The sequence below is a fragment of the Lucilia cuprina genome, chromosome 4 (assembly GCF_022045245.1).
Source record: "Lucilia cuprina isolate Lc7/37 chromosome 4, ASM2204524v1, whole genome shotgun sequence".
Taxonomy (NCBI): domain Eukaryota; kingdom Metazoa; phylum Arthropoda; class Insecta; order Diptera; family Calliphoridae; genus Lucilia; species Lucilia cuprina.
In genome coordinates, this window is record NC_060952.1 from 60,227,454 (window position 1) to 60,249,027 (window position 21,574).

Here is a 21,574-nt window from a genome sequence, read left to right on the forward strand (position 1 = left end):
TGGACATATGGTGCAGTCGGTTCTGGCAAACTGTGCAGAACCATGGTTCGGGTTTTAACTCAATTCCGGCACGGAGCAAAAGGATGCGGAGCAGCAATGCCGGAAGATGTTGCTCCGCAGCAGAAAATTGTATTGTTGTTGCTGGTTTTGACAGCCCTTGGCCGAATAATTCGGGTCATTCCAGTACGTAGAACCGGCTGTCGGGGGAATGCCTCGGGTATATCAAGGTATGGTTAGTAGGATTTTTTTATACTTTGGAAATCGGAGGATTTGAAAATATTTCGTAGAAATGAGAAAAACTGTTTTATTAATTATTTCCGGAGCCAATCAGCCCAAGTTTCAAAATTTCTGATCTAAAAGTAGATTTTTTCCAAGTTATTGTGTACAAAACATTTTTTTATAAAGTAATTTTATTCAAACAGGTAAAATTTTCATAATTTTGTCAATATCATTAAACCAAATATATGTACATTGAAATGATTTGTATACTTTTTTGACGTAAATTTTGCACCTATTTAACTTCAACTTAAATGAGAACTCAAACAAAAATATCCAGAACAAAAGTAGTGGAAAATAATAATTATAATTTTTTTTAATAAATAAATGTGTTACTTTTTTTAAATAATATCTTAAATCTGTATACTTCTTTTTGTGATTAACTGTATATTAAAGTAGTCTTAGTAAGTGATCGTTCCATGTGTTTATTGCGATTTTGTGCGGTTTACATTCTTCCGATAAAAAAGTGATTGTGGCCTACTTTAAAAACTAAAAAAGCTATAGAAATCCAAATTTTGAAAGGCCCTAGAAAAGGAAAATAGGTTATAAGAGATTGGGTGAACATTATATCTACTACTGGTATTTATCAGGAATAGGTATTATAAATTTCATCATCAATGCTGAACTTTTCCATATATTTCAACTTCATACAAATAGAGAACGGGACGACATATTATCAATAGTACAAAACCAAATGGAGGACGGAAGGATCAATTATGGACTGAACTAAATAAAATTTGACAGAAGGATTTTACCGCCTATAAACTTGTTTATGTTTATATTTATGTTTATGCTGATATCACTCAGTTAAATCCTATTTCTTAAGGACCTTTTCATAGGACCAATTATGGACCGATTGTCATAAACTTTGATACACATATTTATGTTCGTATAAAACATGTTTGTGTCGAATTCCATTGCAAGACAGATATTTAAAAGCCAGTAATAAGTGTTAAAGTAATTTTTTGCAAGGAACCTAATATGAGATGTAGAGTCAATTATGTACGAATTCTCATAAAATTTTACAGTGAATTTTAGGTTCCTATAGAACTTGTTTGTTTCAAATTTCATTGCCATACAGATACTTTTTTACCAGTAATGAGCGTTAAAGTAATTATCTGAAGGGGACCTTATATGGTAAGTAGGGTGAATTATGGACCGATTGGCAGAAAATTAGGTCGAGACGTATAGGTTCCTATAATATTTTGTGTCAAATTTCTTTGCTTTACTAGTATTTTAACCCAATTATCAGCATATAAAAACCTTATACGGGGATTAGGGTCAAATATGACCCGATATCCGCCATACTATACCGTAAAATTTATGGGTGCATAAAAGTGACTTGTGCTAAATTTCATGGAAATTGCTTCATATTTAATGTATTTATGAATATTTAGGAGTTTTTTGGGGGGTCACTTGTATTCAACCGATAATGCCCTTGTCAGTACCAAACAAACTTTACCTATGAGATATATTTGTAGAAAATGTCAGCTATTTATTTAAAGAAATAAAGAAGTTATAGATTTTTAATCGGAATTTTCCACTATGCAGTTAACAATTAATTTACAAAAAAAAAACATAGGAATATGTAAGTAATTTTTGTTTATGCAAAACATACAGAAACGGGGTACAGACAATGTTTTCGAAAATATTACAAGATATATTTTTGAACTCATACTGTACGGGTAATTGTTTGAATCAGTTTACATGAATTTCTCTTATTGTAATCATATACATATATTAATGAAATTATCTGTAATACCAAATATATATGTCCCTAAAAAGCTCGTTTGATTTTTCGTAAAACAAATACAAATAAAGCAAGAAAATATCTTTTCACTTACCCTTCACTCCTATCTTGATATTTTTTCCGATTATCTCTAGCATTTTCACGGTGTTTATCTGAAATTAAAATTTTAATAACTTTTAATATGTATTTTGTAGAGACACGAGGGATTGAAATATAATTGTTCAATTCACAATCGATGTTGTAGCGTTGTATGCGTTGTATGTCAGCAGCTGCTACAATAGTCATAACAATGTTGTTGGTATTTTCTATGCAAAAGCTCTATACAACTCATACGACAATTTTTCATATGTTTTTCGAATGTTGTAATAAATTGTAGTGTTGCCAATTGTTTATTTCAATATATAAACAAAAATTCAAACGATTTTTGCATAAAAAACGATAAAGTGGTAACACTGAAATCAAAAACAAACAGCTGTTTACAAAAACAAAAAACTAAAATTTTATTAAAAACAGTTTATTTATTAGTTTAAAATGTGGAATATAGAAAATAAAAGAATTGAAAATTCAAAGAAATTAATTTGGATTATTTCGCATTTTTAATTAATTTAATATTTTTTGATTTTTTTCTTTTGACATTGTTATGTGTATTTTGTTTTGATTGATTTTTTTTTCATTGAGAACATAAACTTATGACTTGCTGCAAAGATCTGTTCACAATCACTGTTACTAAACTTTAGTAGGTACAATGTACAACTTGATTGTGAATTGAACAAATATATTTTTTGGAACAAGTCACATTTCAAAAAAAAAGTAATATAGAGCATTTTGAGAGGATTAAAATATAATATATTTTTATTAACAAGTAGGAAAGTATAGTCGGGCATGGCCGACCATATAATACCCTACACCATGACTATATTTAAATTTTTTTATAAAGAATCTTTTATGTTGAATATTACCATAATTCCAAAATATTTAAGCAAATATTAAGCAAAAATGTCTAAATGAGTCTTTATATAGGCCATATATGGGCCGATCCTCGGTAAATTTTGGAAAAGGATATATTTTCAAATAACAGTTAATTTTGTTGAGTTTCATTGCGATACAAATGGTTACAAGTCAATTTTAGACGTTTAAGACATTTTTTGAAGGGGGGTTGTATGGGGGCTAGGGTCAAATAAGGGCCGATCCTTACGAAAATCTGCAGTGTCATTTATACTTATATAAGACTTATTTGTGCCAATTTCTAGAGAGATAAAATAATATTTGACGTAATTATGGCATAAAAAGTTCAAATCGGGAGGTACGGTGGTATGGGGGCTAGGTGAAATAATGGACCGATTTCAACCATTTTCAATAGGCTTCGTCAAAAAGTATGCTTGGTCCAAATTTCATCAAATTATCTTAAAAATTGCGGCCTGTACCTTGCGCACAAGGTTTACATGGACAGCCAGCCAGCCGGACAGACGGACGGACGGACATGTCTTAATTGACTCAAAAAATGATTCTGAATCGATCGGTATACTTTAAGGTGGATATTGGACCAATATTTTTGTATGTTACAAACATCAGCACAAACTTATAATACCCTCCCCACAATAGTGGTGTAGGATATAAAAATACCTTTCCAATGATATGTAACATGATACTAAAATATTGACCGACTTTGGGGTTTTCCCGAAAAATATACCATGATACTAAAATATGAACCGACTTTGGGGTTTTCCCGAAAAATATACCAGACTCTTTTTCATCTAAAAGAAATCGGGAAAATGTCTATATAAATCTATTTACAATTTCTATGTGTTAATAGCCAAAAAATTAAGCTTTTATTTAAGGTACAGTGTCTCTCATAAGTATTCGAATTTAGGTATAATAAGAAAAGAAGCCAAATTTAATAACATATTTTGTATGCAAAATTAATAAATAAATTTGTTAAATTGTCTAGACAGTCCTTAGCTTTGATATCACGATTTTTAAAACTTTAAAAATTCACATTTAATTAAATTAATTTAGATTTATTTAAAAAAAAGTCCATAAAATTACCTCACAAAAGTATACGAATTTTTCTGTATTTCATATATGACTATATTATACGAAACACAAATATTAGAATCGAATGTTTTTTTGCTAAAATTTGTTTTAAGGGGTAACTATCAACCTAATGGATATATTTTTGGACCATTTGGTCCACAATTTTGGGACATTTGTATTATCTTTTCATGTAATATCATTAAAATGGCGATATCTAAAAACAATATTTTTTGTTACAAGAATCTGTATTTAAACGTTCCAAAATATATTATTGGAATCATTCTTCTATCGCTAATTTAATTTATTGGAACTCAAGTATATTTTTATAATACTAGGGTCACAATTTTTGGGGGAAACTCGTCTTCTATATATTGTTTTAGATATCAGCTGTTATAAGTTTTTAATATATTGTGTAAGTGTACAAGCATGCCTTGAAGAAACGCCATTCAATATAGTGGAATCATTCTTTTTATAACCAATGGCCTCTAGGCTGAATGTCACCATATAATTATGGTCTAACTCAAAAATATTGATATCTGTTTAAATATTATCTACTATGATCAAAATAAACCCAAAATTTTAAACATACATTGTTGATGTAATGGGCAACATAATCATGAATGTTATCAGTAGTAAAAACTAAAATATACTGTATAGGATCACGTTTTGTTAAGGCATGTTTTGGAGTTGTATACCGATGTCTTGAAAATTTAAAATATATTAGTTCTTATATCTACAATAATATATACTAGCCAACTTTGTCAGAAAATATCGATCCTAGTGGTATGAAAATGGTGTTAAGATCCAGATAATTTAATACCAAAGATATATCTTGGAATGTTTAAAAACAGATCCTTATAACAAAAATTATTATTTTTAGACACCTCAAGGAATCTATTAAACCCCAATATTAAATTTTGGTTTTATCTCTGGAAAAAGAGAAAAAAATGGCAAATGTGGTCAAAAATCGTAATTTTAATGATTTTATATGAAAAGATGGTACAAATGCCCCAAAATTGTGGGCCAAATGGGCCAAAAATATATCCTTTCAGTTGATAGTAACCTCTTAAAACAATTTTAAGCAAAAAGACCATTCGATTCTAATTTTTATGTTTCGTAAAATATGGTCAAATATGAAATACAGGAAAAATTCGAATACTTTTGTGAAGTAATTTTATAGACTTTTTTAAAAAAGGTTAATTAATTTAAGTAAATATGAATTTTTAATGTTTTAAAAAACGTGATATCAAAGCTAAGGGCTGTCTAGACAATTTAACAAATTAATTTATTAATTTTGAATACAAAATATGTTATTAAATTTGGTTTCTTTTCTTATTACTTAAATTCGAATACTTATGAGAGACACTGTATATATTCTGTATCTAGTCAAACTGAAGAGATATTTGATTTCAAAAGATGTGTCCTACTGCCGGACGCAAGGATTTTCTCCTCTATGGTATGTTCAACACCGGCTTCGCTTATTAATTATTGATTGAAGATTTCCTGAATAGCAGGCATACGGCCGGGTGCATATTTTAATTATTAATATTACTGGAAGTTTAATACATACTTACAAAACCATATTATACCTTAATTAAAAGCTCAAATGGCTTTTAAACAATCTAATTTATATACTTTATTACAAAGAAATTTTTCCCGATTTTTTAGATAAACCTCAAAAATATCGGGTCAAAAATTATGTTTCCCAAAATTGACCTATAATGGGTCCTTTTTTGTAAATCATGTTACATATCATATATATATTTTTAACACATTCATCTCAAGACTATATGTATATTTATATTTTTATAATGTTTTCATTTATAAATTCTACTTTTGATATTTTACTTAACGATTTCTTACACTGAAAAAACCCCAACTTAACGATAAAAAACTTCCTATCTACTTTTTTTAGTAATATTTAATTTAAAGCATCTAGGTGTTAGTTATATAAGATAAAAAACTAAACTTCAAAACTGCATTCCATATATTGTATACCCCAATTAACAGGAAATCGGAACTATTGAAAACAAAAAAAAAAATAAATCAATTTTTTTTTGTTTTCAATTGATAATATTTTTACGGCCGACGTCAGCAAATTGTCACATAAAGGAACTTCAAGTAGAACAAAACTAACTTTTAAAAATGATTTTTAAACTTCAATGGTATTTTTGCTGGAATTCACACCGTCAATGTTAAATTAAATTATTTAACAGATAATTTTATTAGTATATGCAAACTCTCAGAATTCAAACATATAAACGAAGTAATCTCTTTCTATTTTTTTAGTCCCTAATCTTATATTTAGTAGGATAGTAGGAATTGTTTCAAAAATGTTTTTTCTTAAATTTTTCCTCCAAAACAATTATGTATACATTAATTCAATATCTATATTTTCACAAAACAAAATGTTAAAGTAGAAAAGAAATATACACACATATATTGCCATCCTCTTTAATCAATAAGATAATATGTAAACAAATCAATATAAAAGAAATACAAATAAATAAATAATAAACATATTGTTAAATATTATTTATAAAAAATCAATCAATAAATAAATATAAGAAAAGAATGGTTACTGTCTATTAATTTTAAGATAAAAATATAAAATTGTACCACTGTAATTTTTAGTTTATTATCTTGGGTACACCTACATGCTCACTGTGCAATTTTTTTACTTTAAAAAAGGCCGTAAGTTTAATTTACGGTGATTTACAAAAATAAATTAAATTTTTTAGTTAAATTCTTATATTAATTTAATGTCTCACTTACCTGTTCTTAAATATTTCTTGTCATGTTTGTCATCTGTTGTATACTGTTGTTGTCGCCAGTTTTGATCAAGGTTTGTAACCTTTTCGTTCATAGCAATATTTAATTCATTAAAATCATTTGTAGTTTTGATAATTTCCTTCCTTAGATTATCTTGACGACGAACATCTGCCAAACGTTCTTCAATTTCTAAATCTCTTGCCGTAGTATCAACTGGCTTTGCTGATCCAAAAACCTTTTCTGCCGATGTACCAGTAAATTTGGAATCATCATTAATTTTGGATTTGAAAGGGACTTGCAATTGGACATCGAGTTCTGGAATTGGCAGTGTTCGAGGCTTCAGCATTAGCTTTGGTCGTTCGGATGTACTAGTTTTATCTTCCTGAGAAGCATATCGATCTTTTTGGTGAATTTGATCAGGTGAAGATACTGTTGTTGAATTAGATAGATTTTTTTGACGCCATGAGCCAGGTGAATTAAAATCACCATCAGATGTAGACTTTTGATCTCTATTTAAATTTCTTTCATTACCAAAATTGTATGAATCCCGCTTTTGGTTATTGTCGCGCCTCCAATTAGTTGATTCTCTTCCTTCTACATTACTACTATCGTAGCCTCTTCTCATTCCACGTTGTCTTGAATTTTGTTCATTTTCATTCGATAAGTCAATTCTAATTCTACGTCCTTTTATTGTAGGATCTGGTATACCTAAAGAATGTATTAAATCGTCTCTGCTTTCAAACTCCACATAACCAAATCCTCGAACTCTGCCTGTTTCTCCGTCCTCTCGTGGAAGTCTTACTGACCTAACATTATTAGCATTAAAATATTCATATATATCATCCTCTTTTACATCAAAGGGCAAATTAGTGACATAGGCAATAAATGGTGCCTTATGAGGTATAGAATTATCATCAAATATTCTATTTGCGCGAGGAGCTGTTGGAAGTTGACAAACAACTGTAAGAACTTTTCCTCCGTCGTCACTGTCTTCTCCATCAACATTTCTAATATTTTTAGCCACTTGCGTTGTTCCTGCTGGAACATCACCATTCGACAAAAATGATTGCAAAGATATAACGGTACCTTTACTTTTCTTTCCTTTTTTTCCTGAAAATATTTATTATTATTAAAACTTTTAGGGGACCTAGTATGGGAGATATGACCAATTGTAGACCGATCGTAAAAATCTTTAAGCTAAATTTTTGCATATAAAAGCTATATTTTAGTCAAATTTTGTATCTATATAGTAATTTAGTAATAAGTAATGGGTGTTTAAGTGATTTTCTGAAGGAAACCTTGTATTAATTTGTATACAAAACTAATACTTACAGTCATGCATTATCATTTGATGTGTTAAGTCATAATTTTCTTGTTACTTTTGATCTGAAATCAAAATGTGCATGGTATTTTTTCATCAAGTATTTTTGTTTATTGTTTCAAAATGTGTTGAATATTGAATTTGAAAATTTTCAATAGGTTTGAAGTTATTTTGCTCAAATAAAGAAGATTTTGATAAGGTATGCCTTGGTCTTACCGAAAAATTTCAATTATAGTATTTTACTTATGCTCAAAAGAACGAATACTGTCCTTTTGGATTGGAGAAAACTGACCCTACAGTTATTAAGACACAACTAATAAATTTAGGCCTTAAATGCATCAATGTTAAAATGGTGACTAGTTCCGCTGAATGTAGTAGAGAATATATTATTTTCATCGTCTATTTCGAAAGAAAATCAATTACCCTTAAAGAACTAAGGCAAAATTACTCTGCTATTAATTAACATAAAACTATACCAAAGTGTCCTAGAAAAAGAATACAAGCATTTAATAATGGTACAAACTACAACAATAATTTCCCAAATACTCTAAATCGTTCAAATACATCTAGAATGAATTATAATCAACAGTCAATCCATCAACAATAATGTTAATAACAATAATAATTTGTTTTCATTTGAAGAATTAAAAGATCTTATACCCCATTTACACATGCACGAAATCTACTAGACTCCATTTAAAATCTCTTTATAAATCTATACCGTTTATACATACTATTTTTGACATTTAGGAAGATTTCATTTTTGCAAATATTTCTTGAAATTGTGTTTAATTGAAAAATTAGAAGAAATGGGATATTTATTTATTTATTTATTTTTTTTTTTTTTGATGATATTTAAATATAACAATACCTTTTATTTTAAATAAACTTTTCATTCATGTTTTCCAATTTATTAAAATTTTGTTGACATTTTAACTTTTTTGTTTCTTTTATTTTTCTCTTTTTTTCTTGTGCAGCGTCCTAATTTGAAGTATTATTTAGGAAAAAACAGAGTTGAATTACTAAAAACAACTAGATTTTGAGTAGATTTTAACGAAATTTAGTTACGAAATTGATATTTATTTGTATGGGAAATCTACTTAAAATCAACAAGATTTGACTCGAAATCTTATAAGTACTATATTTCTTCTATCTGTAAATGGGGCATCACATTTGAATTAATATCAAATCTAAAATGCTCTCGTGAAGAGCAATTTCAGGTTGTTACCAACCTTGCCTTTAAATTTTTATATAAATAAACAATAAAATCAAGTTAATATCATGAAATGCCCGTTGTTTAAATTCGTTTTTTTGTACGTGTATTTATGTTTTTTTTTTTTTTTTTTTGATTATTTGATAATTGTTAGGATTTAGTACACTCCCTTTTTTACACCCTTGGGTGGGGATATTTATTTTTCAAATTCTTACGAGTAAAACCGCTTAAATATTTTTCGCCACTATCTGCCATTAAAATATAGCATTTAGCTTCCTAATCGCTAAGAGATACGATTCGTATAAATAATCCACGGACACAAGGTAATATTTAATAAAGAAATATTTTTATTTAAACTAAATTTTTAAAAACACTTTTCGTTTTATTTCACGCACGAACACACGTAGTAGTCATACCAAAGGAACAACTTGTTTAATTTCTTAGTGAAACACCATGGTGATATTTGCCTAATATGTGAAACTTGACTTAATAAATTATATATTAGACATAACTGTTATTACTGTTATAGATCGATCGATTCGATCGCTATACAGGTACAGGAGTTGCCATATTAATTAAGAAAAATGCTATTCATCAACCTTTACCACCAAAAACTACTGAAGTTATCGAAAACATTGGTGTTACAGTATGTTGTGGAAATGACTGAGTTGGCATTTACCCTTGTTATTTTCCAGGAGGCACTACTGGTTCAGACTTCCCAAAACAACTTAAATTTAAATCTGACCTTCGCAAGTTAATATACTAAGTAGCAATAAATTCATATTAGGTGGTGAACTAAACTGCAGACATGGTTATTAGGGATGCTTAATAAATAACAAATGGGGCAATAAACTCTATGAGAAAATTCAACTAAAAGAAACACAAATATAATTTCCTCATGAATATACTTATATTCCGACAAATCCACATAAACAACCATCGACATTAGATTTATTTTTAACTAATGTATCATCAAACATATTAGCTGTTAAAGTTATTAATGATCTTGGATCAGACCATTTACCTATATGTGTAATGTCAATATTAGTTACAAGCAGAGTAAAAATAGATTTACACACCAAAAAGGAGAGGTAATAAAATACATATGTACATATACATATGATGTTTTTTATAAAAATTATTAGTATAACTTCACTGACAACTTTTCGCGCACAACCTTAACCAAATTCCTAGAAATCCAAAAGGACAAAAAATACATACATATACTATATACAGCCATACACAAATGCATTTTCTTAATGGACATACATATACATATGTATATTCATACGCTTACTGTAAGTATTCCAACTCCATTTGCACACGTGCAAAAGGGTAAACATGTAATTAAACCTGAAGCAAATTCTTAGAAATTTAAAGGAACAAACATACTTACATACATACATACATACATACATACGTACATAATACATACATACATACATACATACATACATACATTCATTCATACATACATACATACATACATACATTCATACATACATACATACATACATACATACATACATACATACATACATACATACATATATCAACTAAGTTTTTTGCCTACCTTTTTTAAGATAATTTTTTTTGTTCATAAATAAAATTCGAAAAAACAGGTATAAGTAAATATATGTGCTCTTTTAAAATCTTTAACTGCCAAAGGGAGGCGACTTGTATCCAAGGAAAACTATTGGACTCCTGATTTATCTTTTTCAAAATCTATATACGAACTAGGAGGAACACTATGTTTAAATTTAGACCTCTAAACAGACCTTAGGTTGCTTAAAACCAATGTAAAGTGAACTGTCGTGTAGTACAGGAAAAATACCTAATTTAGATATTTTAAAATAGAGGTGGTTATCATACCGTAACATCAACAAAAGCAATATTTTTCACCTAATGCATACACTTACATATATTTAGAACCCAAATCAAGAATAACTATCCAGATCCAAATACGTCTACTGTATCTTATTCATAAAATTAAGAATTTAAAATATGAGGTTGAAAATCAAGATTTTAGCATTTAATAGTTCTATAGTGGTATATGGTGATGTCCCCATACTAAGAGTGGCTAGGATGGTACTTAGTGTTAGATTTATTGAATAAGAATCAAATTATACAATTCTAAATAAAATTTACTCATTACTCCCCAAATAGATGGAGTTTCCGTAATGTAGTTTTTGTTTATCAATACAAAATGACCAAAACCCAGATTATTTTTGTTATAATATATAAATTTTTACCTCACAAAACATTTTTTCTAGGTCCAAATCCATTGATTATCTAATATATAATGTATCCAATTCAGAATTACTTATTATTTTCGAAATTTAATGAAAGAAACGATAGATTTCATGTTAAGTCAAATATTGATAAATTCTGATAGGTATATAGGATAATAAATCGGTTAAGAAATATCCAAATTTAGTCGTTCCACTACTAAAATATTTAAAAAATGTTATTCTAATATATAGGAGTAATAAAAATATTAAATTTTATAAAATAATGAAGCAATATTAAAAAAATGATCAAAAAACCTAAAAAAGCAAAATACTTTATTGACCCAAAAAATTAACAATATGTTCAAATTTTATCAAAAATCTCGTTAATTAATATAACGATTTTACTTTTTATGATAGAATATTAAAATATAAGCATATTCTTTAAAAAATACAACAAACAAATTGCTTTATTTTGCTAAAAATAATTGTTCAGATAAAGTTTTTTCTTAAAATTTATAAAATTTTATATAGGCAAATTACTTAATTGATTCACTGTATATGTATAGTAGGACTTTATTGCCGTGATTCGATTATCCGGCAACATCAATTATCCGTGATGGAAAACTACATTTTTTTGCATCGACATAATTTTAATTTCGATTGACTTAAATTTTTCAGCATCGTTTAACCGTGATTACCTCTATTATCCGTTATTCTGTTATTTTTTTAACAATCATGAACAATTACAACAAATCAAAAAGGGGAATTTCCGTAAAACGAAAATACTAATTTGGAAAATAAGCGACAAACAACATTAAACGATTATTTTTAGAAATTTATTAACATGAAATCCTTATCTACTGTTTACTGTTTTCTGACAAAATTTTTTTCCTATATTTTTGAATCATTTATGAATACAAAATCTTCAAGGATTTTTTATTTCATTTTTATATAAATATGTACATATTCATTTATTAATAAATAAAAATATCTATTAAAAATGTAGAAAAAGTTGGCACTTAATTAACCGGGAAAATCGATTATACAGAATGCTTCCGGTCCCGACCATCACGGAAAATCGAGGTCCCACTGTGTATAAAAGTAATTAAAAAAAAATAAAAAAAACAAAAAACAACAACAAAAGTTGCAGCCTTATGTGACGTACACACATACATATGCACATATTTGTTAAATCGTGACATTGCATAATAATCGTTTAAATCTCTAAATGTTTTCCAATTTCTTCTGTAAACATTTCTCATTTGTATCATGCTTATTATGCTATTGGGCAGCGGTTTGGTAATTGGCGCTATATGCTTTTTGGGAACAGATGTACATATATAAAAAATGAGTTATTAATTTCAGAAATAAATCATGGAATATTACCTTGTTTAATATTGACAAATCTTCTTTTCAGAAAGAAATCAAGTAATATTACGATTTTGAGAGACGACAACAATATTTACAATACTCAGCGAGAGAAAGTAGAAGTGTTGGAGGTAGAATCAGTAGAAAAGTACGTTCTCAATTTTACATGCCTTGAATTGTAATAAAAAAGAAAATTAAAAAATATAAAGAAAAACATAAAATTAAAATTATTGAACATTTTTTTATGAAAATAAAGATGCTGTTCGGCATTCTGAAGTGCTGGGTCGAAACTCGCTGTTATAGAAAACATTGCAACCTGCAAATGGCTTAAAATTCGCTTGGGATTCATTACAAAGTACACTAGTTACTAACATATTCCATAAAATAGTTTGGAACTCAAAAGGACCTAAGATTTTTATAAGAAAATCAAAAAGTTGGTGAAGTTTCGAACAGTTATGTTTAGAGTTAATTCAGTTATTATTATCTTGTAACTCAAAGCGAAATGGAAATAAACTTTTGTTGTTGTTATTATAATGTTGACACATAATATTATTATTAATTATATAGATTTGAATAAATCAATTAAAATAGAAAATATAGCACTTTGTATACAATGCCAAAAAAAAATAAAACAAATTTTCTTACATTTACTTTTATATGTCTTTAGAATCACAAAATTCTCGGGGGAAATTTTAATAACTCAACCAATTTTTAACCAATTTTGAGTTTTTCTTTTTGAAAAGACAATTTTGTAGACATTACGATGTGCAATAATTAATACTTAAAGCTTGAGTTATTAAAATTTTCCCCGAGCATTTTGTGATTCTGAAAACATATAAAAGTAAATATAAGAAAATTAGTTTCGAAAAATTTTACAAACAAATATTATGTTTATCTTTATAAGATTCATAAACGTGCTAGTACGAATTTTTGTTCAAATTGGATAACGCTTACTTGGTTTATTCTGCGGTCAAAAAAGGGCCATTATTTTAGCAGCATCTCCAAAACTCCATTTTCAAACATTAAAAAATTTTGTTAAATTGATTTTTAAAAGTTAAAGTTTTCTATACTGGATATTACAAAGGATATATATAAGAATTAAACTTATTAAATATTCAAAATAACATATAAAAGTATCGTTGTTTACTGTTATTTCAAAATATTCTTCATTTTGATAACTTTTTTATTTTCTTTTTTTTAATTTTCTTGCAAAACTAATTTTTTATGTCATTATTTTAAATTTCTAGATTTCCGGTTTAACAAGCAAAATAAGAAACGATTTTAATACTTATTTTAATATTTTGCCTAATATTTGTTGACCTGTGATTAATATTTAATAAATAAATCAACACTTTCAAAAATATTACAAAATTTGATAAGATTCTGGGAAAATTTAACATATGGGTTGAACCTAGGGTTGCCAGATTCCGATTCACAAAAAGCTTGACATTGGGTTTTAAAAAGCTGGACAAAACAAAAAAAAACTGGACATAAAAAAACTGAGAAAATTTTAATGTTGGTTTTGTATAAATAATTTCACAGTGATACACCAAAATATGTCATATCGCGACTCAACACTGCCTATATCTCTGGACTTTTTATGCAAATATACTATTCGACATCCCATAACCAAAAATTCTATAAAATATAATTTGTTAATAACTTTTGTTTTGACCATATTTCCGAATTTTTACAAAGTTTTCACAATAACAAAAAACATTTTAATTTGGCTGTTATTTTGACATATAGCGATACTTTAGAAAAATATGCATCTTCGCAGATTTGTTTACTAATATATTTAATAAATATTTTGAAAAATTACTCAATTGTTTACGCGCTTTAGCGCAATTTAAAAAAAAATCCGTACAGGACTTTTTGGAAAACAGTTTTTATATTAAAAATAGTTCCCATTTAAGCACAGATTTGACGATTTCTTTAGAAATATGAGTTAAGAGACTTTATGGGGTATATTTGACCAATTATAATAACGTGTAGCGAATGTAAGCATTGCATCCATAACTTCAGAGCTATTTACCTGTGTAAAGGCAATCATCCACATTCGCAGAAGAACTGGCTAAAATTAAGAACTTAACAAGATAAAATAAAACCTAGTTTTCAGCTTTATCCATAAAATCTAAATAAAGAACTAAAAGTCGCGGTCCCAATGATACAGTTGAAGCCAAAGGTATCAAATATTTGCATGTATCGCGATTATTGATCGTCGTACGATTTCAAATGTTATTACAACTTTTGTATTTTGTTTTCATTTTCCTTAGCTATGTTACTTATGAATATTAGTTAGATTTATACTAATAAATATATTTTGGTTTATCTCAAAATTTCGACTTATTATCACAGCATCTGTTCATACAGAATTTTAAGTAGGTCTAGAAATTGCATTTTTACTTTCAATTTTAAATTTAATTTTGAGGACTTAATTTACTCCCACCAAATTTCATAAAAATTGGAATGGTTTTTTCATATAAGTACCATAAGTGCTTTATAAGTAGTTCCTATAAAAATATTAACGGAAGGACGAACAAGATTTGTTCGCCCCATAAAGTGATTTTAAGCTCATCAGTGCACCAAAAGGTAATAATATTTAAAACAGAGACTTTATGTATAATTATTTCAAAATATTACAATTAAATGAATTTATTGCATTCTTTACAATTTAATTATCTAAACTTACATTTTTTCGGTTAAGTCTGTCACATAAATACTAAAAACAAAAGTACAACATAAAAATTATTGCCAAGTTATTGTAGTATACTAAAAATTGTATATTTGGCTGGACAAATTAATTTTTAGCTTGAAACTGGACAAGCACCAAAAAAGCTGAACAATCCAGCCAAGTCCAGCCAAGCTGGCAACCCTAGTTGAACCCCTCATAAAACTGCTCTAATACAGGATAATTTAATGACAATAGAATTCGAAAAATTCCAAAAAAGTACTCTTCTAGGATAGTTATTAATAAAAAGTTCGAAACAAGTACTCCTTTTGTTAATCGAATGGAAAATAAGACTGGCCTTGGTTGTAGTCGCCCTGCGGGAAAACGTCTTAGTTTTAGAAAGAATCGTTCTATTTGTCTAAATATATATTTCTTGATGAATTATCGAATTGCGCAAAACTTTTTTTTATAAATTTTCAATTAGATTGATTTTCGGGCATTGAGTTAGCCTTTGCATCGTTTGAAAAATCTGAGCTGAAAGCCAATTTTTTACGATTTTTGTCGTATGTTTTCGGATCCCCATTCTTATTTAAATTATTGATTATAATATAGATTTTACTTGTGAAACATTAAATATAAAAAAGTATGGCTGATGTGTAAATTATATGAGATTTATTTTATTTACTAAAAAATTATTTGATTAGAATTTGTATATTGATTTCAATAAGAAATAAACGAAAATGTTTAAAAGTGTTGAAGAAAATATTAAAAATCAAAATTAGACCAAAAATATGGGTGAGAAAATCCCATGACTTCTTCCAACACTGATTGGAAGATTCTTAGGAATTACATTCAGGATACTGAGTTTCTGGACACTATAAAATAATTCATTCAGTTCCCTCTCAATTGCGGATTTGATTTTTTTTTTCAATTTTTATACAATTAATTTAAGAATTTCAGAATTAAACAAAGCGGTTAAACGTGTTGAAGAAAATGTTAAAACTCAAAATCTCACCAATATATTGAAAAATATTTGCCATCAATTAATTTTAATTAAAAATTGACATTATTAAGAAATAATATGATCTGAATTTGTTTATAAGTCGCAAAAATGGTAAATATTTTGAAATGGTAAATATTTTGAAAAAAAATATAAATAATCGAAATTAGACCAATATATTGAGAAATACTTCCCTTCAGTAAACTTTAATATATCTTGCCCGTTTAGTTAAAACCATGATTTAAAAATATAGAAGGTTGTTTCAATATGAATTTGTTGACAAGAAAGGAGATGTTTGAAGTTTATTATTTGTGTAAATATTCAAAAGAGCGTTGCCATATTAAGAAAAAGTGTAAAATACATTGAGAAATTTTTAAACATATATGTGTAATTCATAAATGATGTACAACGATATATATAAGTGGCTGTTGAATTTGAATCTTATTTGCAATGCGTTCTTTTTAAATCAAAATGTAATTAAGCTTTAGTGGAATTAATAATGATTTTTATTATGTTTTACTTACTTAACTTTATCTCAATAATTATAATAATGTAGGGAACATACTAAAGGTTCACCTGGCAAATCGTCTTCTTCGATATTGCACACCTTTCAAATGGAAATATTACGAATAAACTTCAACCAAAAATCTAACATACGTACCTTTAGCCATTCTTTGCGTATATACGGTATAATAGGTATTTTAAAGAAATGTATATTTGAAACGCTTGAATGGTGTTTCTTGCTTTCGCATTTCGGAAAAAGACAGCTCATTTTTATAAAAATATTTTTTTGTTGTGTTAAAATTTTTTTTATTTGAATTAAAATATTTGTTATTTATTTTAAGTTTGAATATTTAAAATGAAATGTGGGATTAATATTCATGAATATGGTAGCTTTATTTTATACATAAACTTCAAATCGCCTTTCTTGTCAGATGGTTAATCAGACTGACATTAAGGCAAATTGAAACTACCTTCTAATATATTTATACCATGGTTAAAACTACACATTATTAAAAAAATATAATCTTAATGAAAACGAAAATGGTTAGTGATGAGCAAAATATATAAAATCGACCAATCTATTGGAAAATATTTGCCATCAATTAGTTTTAAAATAAAAATTTAGTTTATACTCCCATTCACACATACACGAAATTAAGCAGATTTTATTTAAAATCTTTTTTAAAATCTTGATCGTTTACACTTATTATTTTTGGCATTTAAGATTTAATTTTTTCTAATATTTTGTGATATTGTGTTTGATATAAAAAATAAGAAGAAAAAATGTTTATTAATATTTTATTTATAATAAAAAATTAGATATTGAAATATAACATTACTTTTTATTTTTTCAATTTATTAAAATTTTGTCGACATTTTAATTTTTGTTTCCTCTTTTTGTTTTTCTCTTTTAGTCTTGATTTTGAGTAGATTTTAACGAAATCTAGTTACGAATTAGATTTTGTTTTGTATGGGAAATCTAGTTAAAATCAACTAGATTTGGCTCGAAATCTCATAAGTACTAGATTTTGTGTATCTCATAAGTACTAGATTTTGGGTATTAGTTAAAAATTTACATTTTAAAGAATATAATCTGAATTTTTTTCGAGACTTCATTTAAGAATAAAACAAATTGGTTTAAAGTGTTGAGAAAAATATAAAAACTAGAAATTATGCCATAATATTGGGATGTATTTACAACAAATTTATTTCGCTATAACTTGCCCGTTTAATTAAAATATACATTTAAAAGACTTTTTTTAATATTATTTTTTGGTTCAAACTTTTATAGGGTCTTTAATAGGGTATTCAATTATTCGGGTTTTTGTCTTACTCGGTTTTTTCGACAAATAATTATTTGAGGTTTTGCGTTAGCCGGTTAATAATCGGATAATTAAAAATTATTCGGTTATTCGAATAAAAGGAAACTAGATGTTATTATTGCTTTTAACAATAATTTTCTTCATATACATCCTGTAACAATTTTAAAAAAAGCATTCACTCATAGAAAAGTTGATAAGTATGTGAAAATAGATTCTACCTTTAGAATTGCGTACTCAGATTTTTATGTCCTTATAAAAGGATTTCAAAGTTTAAAGGACTAAAAACGAATATTTAAAATAATTATATGTATTTTATAATTCTAATATTGGTATTTAATGAAAGTTGGGAATCTGTATATTCTATCTATATTATTTACCTGTCTCACTTAGAGAAAAAACGAAAAAGAAATTAAATTTAAAAAGGTTTCATTTTCGACTCTTAAATACTTTTTTGTGACAAATTTTCTTTAAGATTTCCAATTCTTTCCTGATGATCTTGATAATTTGAAATTAATTATATTATTTCGAAGCAGAGGAACTCAGCTACATTTGAAATTAATATTATAACCAACTTTTTAATATAAATTTGGAATTCCATCTTTTGAACATTAACATTAAAGTCCTTTTACAGGAGCATAAGAGCTGATTATGAAAAACAGAGTACACAGAGTTAATACTAATGGTCCACAGTTTCCTGTACGCATAGATTTTTCATGTTTGAAAATAACTTTTGCACGGTTTATAAACAAAAATATTATTTTCACATCTTTCACTTTCATGCTTTGTTTAGTTTTTTATCAAATACTAGAAATTATTCCTGTTTATATGAAATGCTTTTCTATATGAAGACATTACTGTTTTTAAGATTTTCAACGAGTTCTAGAATTCATACGTTCCATTGAACATTAATTCAACTATAACTGTTGCTAAAAACTTATTAGAAATACTTAAGAATACCACAATGTTCCAAAAAAAAACTGGTTGTAAAAATAAAAGCGATATAATTATTTCCATGATTTCTTTTCAAAAATCATCAAATAAATTTTCTTTATTATAGAAAATTGATTAAGAAATTAAGAAAAAAAGAACATTTATTATAAAAATATTAAATTTGTAGGAAATACATAGTAATTTTACTGCTAAAAAGTGAGTTTTTCTTAATCGGTTAATTGATAGAAATTATTCGGTTTATTCGTTATTTGAAATTTGACAATTTTCATTTATTCGAACGAGTAATCGTTTGAATACTCTAGTCTTTAATTAAAAATAAAATAATATAGTTAAAAATGTTAAGAAAAATATAATAAATTTAAATTAGACGAATTTGTTGCGAAATATTTGCCATTAATTAATTTTAACATAACTTGCCCGTTTAATTGCTAATGTGCTGTTTTAAAGCTTATTTTTGCTTTAAAAATTTAAAAATACTACCAATATTTTATTTGATCATACAAGGGTTAAAAACGCGAAAATTTATATAAACCTATTACAAATTAATATATAAAAAAATATTTTTATAGTTTTGGCTATGGTTAATTATAGACCGAACTACATACGATTTAGTTAAGGGATTTTGGCTTGCAAGGAACAGTAACGACCGTTAAAGTAATTTTCTAAAGGTGGTAGGGTCAATTTAGCTAGTAATGAGTCTTAAAGTAAATTGTTTGTGTCGAGTTTCATAGCATTATTCGTATTTTTAAGCCAGCATTAACTGTTAAGGTATGTCATCGCTATATTCGAACTCTCATAAGAGATATGCCCGTTAAATCTGCGGGGGTCTCCTTGTATGAGGCCTATCAGAAATTGATGACCGATATCGACGATTTTCAATCCATTCGCACTCTACCGTAACTTCAACAGACATACTGAGGGACATGTCCATGGAAAATATTATAGGGGCTATTAAAATACTATAGGGCCCTTGTCAATAAATTGGACAGCATTATACCGGATTATGCGGAGATGAGCAAATAGCATATACCTATCTTTCTTCTTTTCTTTTTTTATAGTGCTTTTGTTTTGAATCTCTATTCTTTGAAGGGAATTACTATTGACGTTACGGTCTCCGAGTGGATTTACTGTAGTGTTTTTGTTTTTGAATATTCACTCATTGAAGGGAACCAAGATGGACCTTATGGTCTTCGAGTGGATTTACGTACGTAAATTGTAATAGTGTGAAGTTTCCTTTTATTAAGTTTGAGTGCAAAACAAAACACTATAAGACATTTCTGAGACCAGTACACCAGTTGTATATGGAAGTTCCAATTATTCGATGGTATAGGTCGAATTGTAAGTTCTTGAAGAAAAGCACTGTTATCTACATTTTTACTTAAAACAGCTGCAACTATTGTTCGTTGAAACTAACGACATAAAAACAGTTAACGAAACCTCGAAGAAACCTAGCGAAAATTAATGAACAAAGACTTAGGATATATTAAACTCAAACAGATTTCATGTGCAAACAAATAAGAACGGTTCTTCGACGAAGACTTTATAGTTTAACAATTTGCCTTCTCTATAAATTAAAATTCATACACAAAATATATTAAAAAACCTTTTGGTAACAAATAATAATCCCCACGTATACAATTTGCTTTGACGATTCTAGTTCAGAAGTAATATTATCTTTGGATGTGAAAAGTAAAAAATGAATCTAATAACAAATATTTTAAAAAAGCAAATTGGTTATGAAAATTTAAAAAAATATATATTATCTCTACAAACCTGAGGAAGCCATGCTTTCGAATATATCCCCACAAAACTCACTTTTATAATAATAAATTTCATAAATATTGTGCTGTCAAAGATTTGGGTACTGATTACTCGTATTACAACACTTTTGCTCAGTGTTGCCAGAAACCTATGTCCCGGTGCAGGTTTACGAAAGAAGAATGTGGTACGCTACTCACCGTCGTAATTTGAGTTATTTTTTCGACATTGCTTTGCTTCACTTTCGTATTTTGCTAGTTGTTTTAATAATAATAATTCTGCTCTACGTAAATGGGGCAGAGAGCGAAGCCGATCGAGATTCAGACCGGCGGCGGCTAACTATGCAAAAGTTGAATTTTCGGTTTAAATGCCCATATACTAAATTAAAATTTTAGTTAAATTT

General features: G+C 27.5%; 1 protein-coding gene and 1 long non-coding RNA gene across 2 annotated transcripts in view; both read right to left on the reverse strand.

Annotated features, from left to right (window-relative positions):
- LOC111689223 (eukaryotic translation initiation factor 4B) overlaps positions 1 to 21,334 on the reverse strand; it is a 67,575-nt gene extending 46,241 nt beyond the window's left edge. The window contains exons 1-3 of the mRNA XM_046948789.1: positions 21,187 to 21,334; positions 6,836 to 7,942; positions 2,121 to 2,178 (exon numbers count right to left, since the gene is read on the reverse strand). Coding sequence (XP_046804745.1) covers positions 2,121 to 2,178; positions 6,836 to 7,942; positions 21,187 to 21,199 — 1,178 coding nt within the window. The 5' untranslated portion in view covers positions 21,200 to 21,334. The remainder of the gene's footprint in view (positions 1 to 2,120; positions 2,179 to 6,835; positions 7,943 to 21,186) is intronic.
- On the reverse strand, positions 12,513 to 13,941 carry LOC124419418. The gene is made up of 3 exons (XR_006940573.1): positions 13,920 to 13,941; positions 12,984 to 13,135; positions 12,513 to 12,913 (listed from the first exon to the last, which is right to left on the reverse strand). It is a non-coding gene; the product is annotated as an uncharacterized LOC124419418 (long non-coding RNA).
- Positions 21,335 to 21,574: the final 240 nt, after the last annotated feature.